The sequence below is a fragment of the Panthera leo genome, chromosome B3, assembly GCF_018350215.1.
Source record: "Panthera leo isolate Ple1 chromosome B3, P.leo_Ple1_pat1.1, whole genome shotgun sequence".
Lineage (NCBI taxonomy): Eukaryota > Metazoa > Chordata > Mammalia > Carnivora > Felidae > Panthera > Panthera leo.
The window spans coordinates 2,184,070-2,197,681 of NC_056684.1; the positions used below are offsets into that span (position 1 = coordinate 2,184,070).

The following is a 13,612-nucleotide window of genomic DNA, read 5'->3' on the forward strand; positions in this document are numbered from 1 at the left end:
GACAGCGTGGAGCCTGTTTGGGGTTCTCTGTCTCTCCCTCTCTCTGCACAGAGGGAGCACAGAGGTGACACCTGCTGAAAAGGGAAAACGGAGAAGAAAAAAAGAAGGAAAAGAAAAGAGAGAAAGAAGAAGGAAAAATAGTGCCCGCCGGCAGATGGGGTGGGAAGAGGGCGCCCACCAGTTCTATCCCCTGATTGGACTCCCACAGACCCCTGGCCCTCAGACCAACACTTTAAAATAAAAAAATGAGTGTCTTTCGCATAAAGTCTGGGCCTTGGGGCGATGGGCGTGCGCCAGCCTGATGGCAGCTGGTCCTCAGCTCACCACAACCCCAGGGGTCCAGGGGGCACGAACCCCAGGGCTCTTCAAAGCCAGGTGTTTTGAAGGCTTATCTCTCAGGAGCCTTAAAAGTTGGGGTGTCCGATGTGGCGGGTATAAGCTCTTCACTCCTCAGTGGGAAGCTCAAAGTTTTGGGCCCCCTCCTGATTGTGGGTCGCCCCCTCATGAGTGGGTTTATGGGACTGTGTCTCAGACTTTCCTACCCCCGCCCCCCCCCCATTTGTCAGATGTAAAGTGGTCTGTCTGCCAGTTTTTAGGTTTTTGTTTTGTTTTTGGCCCACATGTGGCAGTAGATTTCACGTGTCTGTTGGGGGAAGTGAGTTCAGGATCCTTCTAGTTGCCAGCTTGAATCAGCACCTCCTCACTGTGGTTTTGATTTGCATTTTCTTGATAGGTAATGATGTTGAATATCTTTTCAGATGCTTCTTGTGTAACTTCTTTGGGAAGATATCTATTCAGATCCTTTTTCCACTTAAACAATTGAAATTATTTGTCTCTCTATTATTGAGTTGTAGGAGTTCTTTATATATGCTTGATACAAGTCCCTTATCATACGTATGAGTTGCAAATATTTCCTCCAATTCTGTGGGTTGTCTTTTCACTTCTTTGACGGTGTCTTTTGAAGCACAAATTTTGTAATTCCAAAGAAGCCCATTTTCTACATTTTTTTTTTGTCACTTTCACTTTTGGTTCATATCTAAGAAGTGTTTTCCTAACCCAGGGTCATAAGGATCTGTGTTTTCTTCTAAGAGGTTTTTTTAGTTGCAGCTCATACATAGGTCTATGGTCCATTTGGAGTTAGTTTTTGTGTGTGTTTTAAGAAAGGGGTCCAGCTTCATTCTTTTTCATGTAGATATCCAGTTGTCCCAGAGCTATTTGTTAAAAATATTCTTTTAAAAATTTTTTTAAAGTTTTTTTTGAGATGAGATAGATAGGTTAGAGAGAGAGAGAGAGAGAGAGAGAAAGCATTGGAGGGGTGGAGGGGGGAGAGAGAGAGAGGAAGAGAGAGAATCCTAAGCAGACTGTGCAATCAGTGAAGAGCCCACCATGGGGCTCAATCCCACGAACCCAGTAGATCATGACCTGAGCTGAGAGGGAGTCAGATGCTTAACTGACCGAGCCACTCAGATGCCCCCATTTGTTAAAAATATTCTTCAAAAATACCCTTTCTAGTCCCTAGGGCTTTGTATATTCCAATGTAGGGGGTGTATTCTGAACTGGGGCATAGCCAACAAGAATGGGCATGTTGGGATGTTTGGAAAGGTAGAAATACAGGTGACTGAGGTCACAGGGGCAGGAGGGCTTGAGAAGGACCCCTAGGCTTTTGGTTCCTACCCTTCCTCTCCCTGTCAGGAGGTGTGTGACCTCAGCATCCCACACGACCATCCCAGAACTGCTCTGCCCGGCCTAGTTGCTCATCCTTGTGACTTACAGATCAAAGCGTGTTGCTGAATTGTCATCAGGCCAACCACCGGAAGCAAGCCTCAGATCTGGAGGACAGTAGGGTTATATTTTGCGGTTGCCTTAGACTGGAACCACTATGGTGTTTCAGTTCAAAGAAAAAATGGAAAGGCTCATATTTATGTGGGAGGCAGTCAGAAAACTCCAGAAGCATGAACCTTCTGCCAGCAATCAGGGATCTACAGACAAGATCAGTGACCCTAAGAGAGCAACGGACCCTTCTAGCCCCTGGGGAGGAGTTTCGTCTCCAGAATAATCTCGCTTTATGGGACACAGTGCCCCAGAACTCTGCAAATTCATCCTGGGTTTACTTTCTGGGGGTCGTGGGGTATTTCCATATTTGAGGGTTGGCTGCTTAACTCTTGAAGTTACACGGCTGATCTTCATTGTTGGGAAAAATACCTCAAAGACGGGTAGCTGCCGGTCTACCTCATTCCGCACTCAGGCGCCAGTGGGACTGGTCAACGTAGAGACTGTAGGCCAGCTGACGATGGGCACGCTACCCACAGAGCTGCTGCTCGATGCTGCCATCTCTGATAGGAACAAGGGGAAACGTGTCTGAGATGTCTCTGCTAGCCCCTGACCTCAGTGACAAGTCCTCAGCTCCAAGGGGAGGCCCACCTTGGGAGCAGGAACAAAAGGGCTCTGTTCTGTGTGTTGGAAGGGCGCCGTACTGAGCGAATGTTCATGGGGATCCCACAGAGACTCCTTTGATGAGAAACCACTCCACCCAGGACATCCTTGCCCAAGAGTGACCAGGCGCCCCTGGGAGCCAAGGAAAGATATTTTGTTCTTGTGAGCGATCTTCTAACATGTGATCACTTCTGAGAGGACAGTAGCCCTTTAGATCTTTAAACATAACCATCAGTTGCGTTCAAAAGCACGGAGCTGAAAGCGATTATGGAGGCTGTTGAGTTGACCTCCTTGGCTTACAAAGGGGGAAACTGAGTCCAAACAATTAGACGACAAGCCCAGAGTAATACGCTCTACCCACTCTCTCCCACAGTGCATTTCTGTTCAAGAAACCACTAAGCTCACAGTTGTACAGATGAAAAAAAATGAATGAAACCTTGGAATAATCCCAGAGTGTGGATGAGTGCTGGATCCCTGTTGGTATCCAGGAGATAGAAAGTCCGCAGGACTTATGCACTGCCTCTGCTTGGGGGAGTTTTAGGGGCCGTGTCGTTTCTGTTTTTGGTTGTTGGTGGTTTGTTGACACGTCTGATAGAAAGTTGTCTCTTGGGCGTCACCTTCTGTTCGTGGAAGCACATTTCCATTCTTCCCCGCAGTAGCCGTCCAGCGAGTCAGCTACTCCCACAGCCGCGTCAGAGAGAAACACGTCAAGTTCACACAACTTCGGGGAGCTTGGCAGGTGCCTGGGTAGATGCAAGTTGTGAGAACCTCCAGCTAGTTCAGAGCCTGGCTCCGTGGCAGAGCCACGGCAAGGGATCGACCGCCTGCCACCTACGTCTGAGACAGCTCTGGTCGGGGGAGGCAGAGCTTCTCCTCTAGGACTCTAGGATTTTGATGGCGTCCTTACGTTTAGGTCTTTCATCCATTTTCGGGTGATTTTTGTGTCTGGTGTAAGAAAACGGTCCAGGCTCATTTTTCTGCATGCCGCCGTCCAGTTTCCCCAACGCCATTTGTTGAGAAAACTCTTTTTTCCGTTGGATACTCTTTCCCGCTTTGTCAAAGATTAATTGACCATATAGTTGTGGACCCCGTTCTGGGTTTTCTGTTCTGTTTCATTGGTCTCTATGTCTGTTTTTGTGCCAAGACCACACTGTCTTGATGATTACAGCTTTGTAATACAGCCTGAAGTCCGGGATTGTGAGGTCTCCAGCTTCAGTTTTCTTTTTCAGGATTGCTTTGGCTATTCAGGGTTTTTTCTGGTGCTATACGAATTTTAGGTTTGTTTGTTCTAGATCTGTGAAGAATGCTGTTGGTATTTTGATAAGGATGCATTAAATATGTAGATTGCTTTGGGGAGGATAAGCATTTTAACGACGCTTGTTCTTCCAATCTATATAAACATTATTTTTAAAGACGATTAGGATTCGTGTTTGTATATACCTCACTTACTTAGTTATCTCCATTTTATTAGAAATTTGGGGGGGAACCCACATTTCAAAGGTACTTTGCAAATACGGCTTCACTTTGGACAAGGAGACATATCGGCTGTTTTACTAGGCTTCTCTACATTCAGTGAAGCCAAGAGAGCTACTGAAGTCACATTTTATTATTTACTTCCATAGTCTCACTGGGGAGCATGGAGAAGGGGGGATAATGTAGGAAGGGAGTCTCGATATTAGAATTAGGATGAAGCCTCAGGGACTCTTGTAATTAAGAAATATTCTTTAGAACATTCTATCGCATGAAGCAGTTGATTCAAAGAACAGACCATGATGCTAAGTCCTAGAAATATAGCGTCTCAAAACTTCGAATGCACGAGCCACCTCCCATAGAAGCGGTGCTCTGTCTCCTTTGGAAAATTCTCAGGGGAGCCTCATTACAGAAGGCAGTTTTGTTTGGGTTCGTATAGCACCACCTGCTGCTGAAAAAGAAAGCTACGGAGAGGAGGTCTGGCATTAAACACCGATGGGTACAAGAAACAACAGGGAACTGGTAGGCGGTCCCTTACAGGATCCAACTTGGTGAGAACCAAATTCAATTTTAAACATCAAAAAGGCCGGGAGTGGACTTCTGGCTCCAAAGGGCTGCAGGGTACATTTTATTAACTTCCCCACCTCTTGGAAATTTGTACCCCAATTCAGAGAATATACATACAAACAGGGAGAGATGCATGTCAGAACACCACCCTGGGAAATGCGCCAGGTGCTGGAAGCCCACGCACACACCGGACACGCGACATTAGCCAGGCGCTGACAGGGTCTCCAAATTATTAGCATGAGAAAGGAGCATGGAAACCGTGACCAATATGGCAAGAGCCATAACCGAATTTAACTTGAGAATGTTGATTTTAAAAGCCCTCAGTTAAATCTTCGGAGATGGAAATCAGCAATATAGGAAAATCATAATACTCTCAAGAATGCATGGATGGTTCCATATTTCAAAACCTATTCCTGTAACATTCATTGGACGGGATCCGACAGGATCTGACCTGAGCTCTTCTCTGAAACCACCTTCTAGGCTCCCCATTTGGGTCTCTCTTGAGTTCTCTCTTCTACCACCTTTGCCCTTCTCTGTAACGATCTGTCACTCTCGTTTGTTTATTTCCCATTGTTTTTCCTTCACGAGGACAGCACTGCCCTGGGATCCATGTCCTGTTTGGCTCGTTCACACCTGTTTCCCCAACACTTGACAAAGAAAGGACACGTAATGGCTGACATGGTGTTTAGACATCGGTTGCCTTTGTCCAGTGCCTATGCGGTATATCTATCATTCAATTTTTATTAAGTGATGGGTGAAGCTATGGATGAATGGGTGGCAATGAGTCTGTACGTCTGCCATCATAGACCCTATAATTTACCGGGGGAGACAGACAACCCCACAAGTCCGTCCATATGGTCAGTGTCAAAACCTCGGTGTTCTGTGCACCTTTTTCTGTTCTGGCGAACTCGCTGAATAAACAATGGGAACTGTTTTGCAGGAAGCTTCCACAACTTCTCGAGAAAAGTCTGGGAGAGTAGAACCGCAGAGTAGTAACTGCCAGCTTCCCAAAGCCTGTCACCAAAGGACACGCAGCAACTCGACCAGTAAGTGCGTCATCGAACTGTCCTCAGGAGCGGAGCCTCGCTGTCGCTGAGGACCAGGAATATGAGTGACGCGGGGAGATCTGGAGAAGGGCGGGTGTCTGCTAGTCCGGTTGGGGTAAACCCGGCTGCGGGCGGCTTGCCTCTCTGTGACCACCTGTCACTGCGCGTGCACATCCTGGCCAGCCAGAGGTGGTGGTGGGGCGGGGGTGGGGGAACCTCTCTATGGTTTTGACACTTCCTCCTCTAGTTGGACTCCAGCGCCGTGTTGGGGAGACCCATTATAGGGGATAAAACACAAAGGGTTTCCTCCCACTCTGTCTTCTGATGGGCTCCTCGATTTCAGGAAGGCTCCTTGCTCTCCCGGGGCCTCCATCACCTCATCTGTCACAAGAGGGGAGTTGAGGCTGGTGGCCGCCATGATTCTTGGTTGCTATAAATGGAATAGCCGTAATCCAAAGTGAGGACGTTTGAAGAACGCAGAAGGGCATGAAGAAACGAAAGCCACACCAAACGCCGCCATTAGAGATAATCGATGTTAACATTTTCGTTATTTCCCTTTTGTGCCCGCATATGCCTATAGACTACGCACACGCGTGCTCACGCACAGCACGACGTGACTTCGAGTCCCTGGAAATTCTTTCCTACGCACCATGTTCAGTGGGTGCCTCGTATTTCATTGTACGGATGTACCCGATCTAGGTAACTGACTCCCTACCGTTAGACAGCTAAGTTATTCTCAGTTTTCCACCAAGATTATCAGCATCGCTGAGTCTGTACTTCAAATTTTGTTTGCGTCTGTGATGATTTTCTGAGGGAAACACAGAGGGCAGTGGACGCGTGTAGGGTTTGGAGCTCACACTTGCTCCCAGAGCTCATTACCTATGTGACCTTGGGCAAGTGCCTTAAACTCTCTCTCATATAATTCTGCCACAGGATGCACCATCTAAAACGTTGTTCCCCAAGCTCATTTCCTATTTTTGGACTGCTACTTACACTGTTTTTAATCATACATTTTTGCTTATTGCCTCCTTTAGAATAATTTCTTTTTTTTTAAATTTTTTAAAATTTTTTAAAAACTTTTTAAAAATTTATTTCTGAGAGGGAGAGACAGAGCATGAACAGGGGAGGGTCAGAGAGAGGGAGACACAGAATCCGAAACAGGATCCAGGCTCTGAGCTGTCAGCACAGAGCCCAACGCAGGGCTCGAATTCAGAGACCGCGAGATCATGACCTGAGCCGAAGTCGGCCACCTAATCGACTGAGCCACCCAGGCGCCCCCTAGAATAATTTCTTAGAAACGGAGTTTCGAAAGGAAAACACACCTTAGATTTTGATCTGTGCTGCTAGCTTTAAGTAGCCGATACTCCAGTCATGTGTACGAGCACCTGTTTCTTCAATCACGGCCCACACTGTGTTAAAATTTAAAAATGTATATTTTTCTGCAGATTTTTCCTGCTTCCTCTGCTTTTTTTCTAGCCCACTTCTCACCCAGGAAGGGCCACCCAATTTGTGGGGATCGGTGCAAAATGGAAGCGTGGGGCCCCTGTTCAAATATTAAGAATTTCAAAATGGATGCGTTAGAAATCAAGCCAAGGCTCCCTCTACGTTTGGGGGTCTGCGTGGCTGACTTCACAGGCCGCGTGCCCACGAGCCCAGCCCTGCTTGCTCCCTGCCCCTGGCCCTGAGGTTGCTGGGGGAGCCCAGTCCTCGAGGAGCGCCACCAGGGGACTGGAGGCGGAGGAGATGCTCTCGAGTGTTTCTTCCCCCTCCCTCCGCCTCAGCTGGTGCCTGACCTGCCCGGTGCTCTGGCCCCGAGAGCAGGTGGAAGGAGTCCCTCCACACAGCCGACTCTAAGCGTCTCTTGGTTCATTCATTTGCTTTTGGGGAGTCTACCTGGTTTTTTTTTTTTATTGCTGTGATCAGTAATATCATTAGTTTATAAGGAGCCTCTGGGGGACCCCTGGGAGGCTCAGTCAGTTAAGCGTCCGACTTTGGCTCAGGTCGTGAACTCGCGGTCCGTGAGTTCGAGCCCCCACGTCGGGCTCTGTGCTGACAGCTCGGAGCCTGGGGCCTGCTTCTGATTCTGTGTCTCCCTCTCTCTCTGTTCCTCCCCTGCTCATGCTCCCTCCCTCTCTCTCTCAAAAATGAATAAATGTTACAAAATTTAAAAAAAGATAAGGACACCTTTATATAATCACATCTATATATTTCTTTCCTTCCTAATCATGTAAAGGTTTCTTCCACGTCCAGAGAACTATTAAAATCACTACTAAATATTGGGCCGTATTTCCTTCTCATTTTTAAACGATATGCTTTTTTTTTTTTTTTTTAAAGCCTACTATACCCATCAGTAATGTTTGTTGTTTGACGTGAAGCAAGAATCTAGATGAAAGCTTTTTTCTCTTTTTTCTTTCTTTTGAGAGAGAGGGCATGTGCCAGAGGGGGAGGGACAGAGAGAGGGAGGGAGAGACAAAACCCCAAGCAGGTGCCACGCTGTGAGCACAGGCAGAGCCCGACATGGGGCTCGATCCCACAGACCCTGGGATCATGACCTGAGCTGAAATCAAGAGTCAGACGCTTAACCCGCTGAGCCCCCGAGGGGCCCCGAGACAAATGCTATTTGAAGTGGCTGCTTGGTTCCAGCACCGCTTATGGGTGACCAGTCTCTGCCTGCCTTTCATTTCACTGTTCGTTTGTTTTATGTCCTGCAAAGAATACGCGGTAAGATCTCGAAAGCAAACGGGGGCAACGTTTTTAGAGAGAGATGCCCCGCCATCGGTGCTGGTTTCACGGATAACGTTTGCGTTCGCTCACCTGCTTTCTACGCTTTGTTATTTGGTCACTCGTCACTTCCTTGTTCCCTGCCTCTTGCTGGGGGTGTGTGTTCGAGTTTTGCAGTGATTTGGGAGATGTGTTCAATTTCCAGCTCCACTTCTGGTTTCCTTAACACAAGATCAATTAGCTAATCATTTGGGTGTCATTAATTGATGAATATTTGAGACGGCATTTTCCAAGTCGCCCCCCTCCCCGACCTCCCCCGGAAAAGTGGAATTACTTACCCTTAGTCTGCCTCCCCGCTGATTTTTCCATTCCATATTTCAACTTCACCGTTAATTACAAACTCATGTTATCAAAAGTTATTTTGGCTTTTGCATTGGCTCTCGTCACCGCATTGTCAACGAACTCAATCGATGGCCGTATGTCTGACTGCGTTCAGCACCCCCCACCTCCCCATCGACTTGAGATGCTGACCTTCATCGATGTCCTTGTGGCTGGAGCACGCCCACTCGTCATTTTCAGACCAGCCCGTGCTTCCGGGAACCCGCTCTGTCCCGACCTCGGGGCCTGCGTCCATGCTGATCTGAACTCACAGGGGGATCGAGAAGGGCCTTGGGGCCGCCCTGCCGGTGGGGCTGGGGAGGCCAAGGCTTTGGGGTGGACCCAAGGGTGTTCTCCGCTGGCCTTTGTGCTTCGAGAGCACAGACGGCCTCTTCCTTTCCTCCTCCCCGGGGTTTAGGTGTTAATCCCTATTGCACAGGGGAGATCGACTTTCGCATGATAAAGAGCTCTGCGGCCTGCACGGACAGGCAGCCTTATCCCCTGTGTGGCAGCCGGAAGTCCCTCTCTCAGCAGCTGGACTGCCCAGCGGGAAAGTCTGCGGTAAGAAGCAAGGGAGGGAGCCGGGGAAGGGGACGCGGGAGGGGCCCGGGCTTGGCCGTGGCTGCGGAGGCCAGCCGGTGGGGTCCTGTCCCTGTCCCGGCACTACCGAGGAGAGGGGCTGGCTGGTGGGAGCGGGCAGCTCCGGGCACAGAAAGACCCTCACCGGGAACGGTGACCCCGGAGCGCCCCGAGAACCGGCCCTTGGGGCCACTGCCAGTCTGTGCTGCTGGGAGCTGACGATCCACGTGAGCGGAAGCTGAGGCCTTCTGTGGACCCTTTACTCCCTCCGCACCGGGGCTCCAGGGGGTGGGTGAGGAGCCATCCCGGGACAGGTTAGGGCACGCGTGCCAGGGGGCATCGACCAGGGCAGGCAGCCCGGGGCTCAGGGTCAGACCTCCAGGACGCCAACACCCGCGCTCTTAGCCCCGTGGTGTCGGGACCTGCCTTGCACCCTGTGCCTCTAATTCATAAGACAGGCTTAGAAACCAAGGTAGCGTCGGCCCCGTTTTACGCCGACGAAACTTGGCGGCTGGCCAAGGCGAGGGGCTGCCTGAGTTCACACGTCTCAGAAGCTAAGGGACCAGGCGGAATTCGAGCCAAGCCCCGTGGGCCCCACACCGCGCGTCCTTCCCACGTCAGGCGCGGGGTGCGGGCCGGGAGCCCAGCAGTGTCCGTCCCCTCCTGCTGTGTCCCCGAGCCCCGGGCCCTGCACGGCAGGGACTCAGGCTGCCCCCAGGACCACCCGGCGCCTCTGTCCGCAGCACCTTGACGGCTCAGGTGATTTTACAGAAGAGGCAACAGGCACAGAGTGGTTGAGTCACTTCCTCAAGGTCACCAGCCAGGAAAGGAACCCAGGCGGCGGGGCCCCAGAGTCTGATGGATGGTCCGGGCTGTATATCCTCCCTACCGTGGGGGGCGGGGGAGACTTCCCGAGGCACGCGGGGTGCACGTCTCCTTGGCACACTCAGCTTCTCTTATGCAAGTCGCTTGTCTGCCTCCCCGGGGATTTATGCCCCGCATTTTAAAATCTTCAGGTTCCTTGCCCACCACCCCATGCCGGGCCCAAGGGGGGTGCTCGGTATGCGTGTCTTGAATTGGACACAGTGTGGAGAGGGCATTCTTGGAGACCCTAGTTCTAGGACGCGTCGTTCTCGGCCGCTGTGGTCTGTTGTGTAGTCTGCACCTGCTGTGTGGACAAGCCTTCCATAGCTTCCAGCTGCAGGGAGAAGGCTGAAAGCCCCGGACCACTGAAGGCAGCCCCCCGCCCCCCCAGACTCCCACCGTGCCTCGTCGACCAAGTTCGGGGCTGGTGCCGTGGGCCCCCCGGAGAGAGGGTTGGGGTCCCCCCTGCCCCCTGAGGGTGGGTGCTGCTGTTCCCCCGGCTCACGCCTCCCCACCCCCTTCCTTCCCACAGGGCAGCTCGAGACCCACCCGGTCGCTCAGCACAGCTCAGCTGGCACAGCCCTCGGGGGGCCTCCAGGCTTCCGTCATCTCCAACATCGTGCTGATGAAGGGCCAGGCCAAGGTGAGCGAGGGCCATTGCCAACAGAAGCTGCCAGATGGACACCGGCTCCTGACGAGCCGTCCCGTCCAGGGAAGGAGGCAGATAGGGATGGGGGTTCTGGCTGCGGGTGTGAGAGTCGAGATGAACCCGTGGGGGGCTGGGGGGGACCCCGTGTGGGCCACCGCAGGGCAACTGCTCACCAACTTGGTTTTGGGGTGATGTTTTTAGAAGTTAGTTCTAGGGTGGCTCAGTCGGTTGAGCGTCGGACCTTGGCTCAGGTCATGATCCCATTGTTCAGGGGTTCAAGCCCCGCGTCGGGCTCTGTGCTGACAGCTCGGAGCCTGGAGCCTGCTTCCGATTCTGCGTCTTCTTGTCTCTGCCCCTCCCCACTTGTGATCTCTCTCTCTCTCTCTCTCTCTCTCTCAAATATAAGTAAACACCAAAAACAATTTAGAAGTTCGTTTTACCTGACGGTTAAATTCAAATCATTGACGTCGTGTCTTTGTCGGTTCAGGCCTCTGTCATAAAAACCTAGACGAGGTGGCTTAAGTAGCACATTCTCGTGGTTACGGAGGCTGGAGAGTCCAAGATGCAGGTGCCCGCAGATTTGCTGTGTGTGGAGGACCGGCTTCCTGGTTCGTGGACGGGGTCTTCTCTCTGTGTCTGCACAGGGCACATGGTGGGGGGCCGAGGGAGCCCTCTGGGTCTCCTTTATAAGGGCCCCTCATCCATCCCGAGGGCACCACCAGTCCGACTTGCTCACCTCCCGACGGCTGCCGTCTTTGAAGTTTGGGGAGGACACGTCCAGGCCACGTGTGTCCCCCAGGTGGATATATTCATGCCGATTTCTGCCCCACAACTGAGAAATCCTGAAGGGAAGGACGAGGCAGAGGTGGGGGGGGTGGGGGCATCCCGAATGTCTTTTGCGTTGCTTCCAGAACATTCCGGAATAGACGCGGGCAGTTGCTGCAGAGTTCCCAGACGAGCCCAAGTAAATCAGATGGTTCGTTGTTTATTTTGTTTTTGTTTTTTTTTTCAAACCCACCTAACATAACTTTGGCACGTGACCTGGGGGGAAAAGGGCTGTTGCTACTTCCGCTCTGGTCAGAGGAGGGGGGTCTCCTCACGCTGGGTCTTTCCTCCCTGGCTCTCACCCCCTCCCGCTCCCGGGAGCACAGCAGACAGAAGCACAAGATGCTGACCCGACCGGTCCTCTCCCTACAAAGGAGAAATCCTCTCCGGTGCTGACTTCTCTCCTAACGGCCCGACTTTCTGGCTAGTAAATCACAGTGCTTTCCACCCCGCACCCCTGCCCGGATTTCGGTGGCTTTTCAATTGTCGGCCCTGCCCGGAAGAGCGCAAAGAGCACCGAAGACGGTTTAATGTATCTCGGTGTCTGTAAGAGGCACATTCACTAAATCCACGTTCCGTGTCTCTGGGCGGACTGAGCTGGGCTGCGGGGGCCCGGGGACCGAGCGAGGCGGGCCACTCGGTGCGGGAGGCCCGCGTGCAGGGCGGGGCGGTGGGTTTTCAGAGGCCGGGCGGGCCTCCCACCGTCCACCCGCACGACCCAGCCACGGAAGGAAGGCCGCGTGTCCCGGGTGGCAACCTGGAGTGGGGTCAGGGTGGGGGAGTTCAGGAGGAGAACGAGGCAGAGCCAGAAGGATCCCTAAGTGCTTGGGGAAGAGTCAAAATCGAATCAGGCAAGAAGGCAGCTACCACAAGGCCAGGCCTGGGCCGAGGGCTTTGCAAGCAATGTCTCCTCTGATGCTCACGAAAGCCCTGTTAGCATCTCCGTTTTCTGGCTGAGGACACTGAGGGCTTGGGAAGCCCCAGGACTTCCCCGGGGGTGCCTGGTTCTTTGGCTGTGGAACTCGGACAGTGACCCAACACTTCTTGACCCCCCAGGCCTCCTCCTCCTCCTTCTTTTTTTTTTTTTTTTTAGATTTTTAAAGTGTCTGTTTACTTTTGAGAAAGAGAGAGACAGAACGCAAGCGGGGGCGGGGCAGAGAGAGAGGGAGACACAGAATGGGAAGCAGGCCCCAGGCTCCGAGCCGTCGGCACAGAGCCCGACGCGGGGCTCGAACCCACGCGCCGCGAGATCGTGACCCGAGCCGGAGTCGGACGCTCAACCGACGGAGCCCCCCAGGCGCCCCTCACTGGATTTTCTAACACAATCCTGTGAGTGAGGTTATGAGCATTATCTTACAAGGGGCTAAGCGAGGGCTCGGAGACGGGAGGTGATGTGCCCCGAGCTGCCAGCCAGACGGGCAGACCCAGGGCTCGGCCCCGTCTGGGATTCTCCGGCCACGGCACAAGTTCTGTGTCGGGACACGACTCTGTGTGAGAGCCCAGGCCCCACACGGTCCGGTCCGGCCTGGAGGTCATGGCTTTCCCCATTCCCCTGTGAGGTCCCGAGGCGTCTGACACCAAGGGCGCCTTTCTCCTCCCCGGCTCCTTCGTTGAGGGTTGGGGGTTGGGGGTTGGGGGTTGGGGCAGGCGCTCGGCCTGGAGCGTCCCTAATGCCAGTCTCCTCTTCTTCCCCCCAGGGCCTGGGCTTCAGCATCGTCGGGGGAAGGGACAGCATTTATGGCCCCATCGGAATTTACGTCAAAACCATCTTTGCGGGGGGAGCGGCGGCGGCGGACGGACGGCTGCAAGAAGGTAGGTTTCTCGTCTCTCGCCGGGTGACGTCGGAGGGGTCACTGGCCCACAGAAGACAGCGCAGGGCAGCCTGTGTCTTCAGCCTGCGGAATTCGGCCGGCGTGGATTCTGGGGTCCGCGGCACACGTCCCCGATGGCTCCGTCGTGACCGGCACGGTGCTGAGTGTGTCTGCCCGCGGCCCAGGTCCGGTAGCCAGCCTGGGACAGAAGGCCGAGGTGTCCGCCTCCCCTCCCTTCCTGTCCAAGGCCCCCCCCCTCCATTGCTGGT

General features: G+C 52.8%; 1 protein-coding gene across 1 annotated transcript in view; it reads left to right on the forward strand.

Annotated features, from left to right (window-relative positions):
- The window catches only part of IL16 (interleukin 16), a 70,275-nt gene that overhangs the window by 22,392 nt on the left and 34,271 nt on the right, over positions 1–13,612 (forward strand). The window contains exons 2-5 of the mRNA XM_042940827.1: positions 5,411–5,516; positions 9,034–9,176; positions 10,591–10,701; positions 13,230–13,344. Coding sequence (XP_042796761.1) covers positions 5,411–5,516; positions 9,034–9,176; positions 10,591–10,701; positions 13,230–13,344 — 475 coding nt within the window. The remainder of the gene's footprint in view (positions 1–5,410; positions 5,517–9,033; positions 9,177–10,590; positions 10,702–13,229; positions 13,345–13,612) is intronic.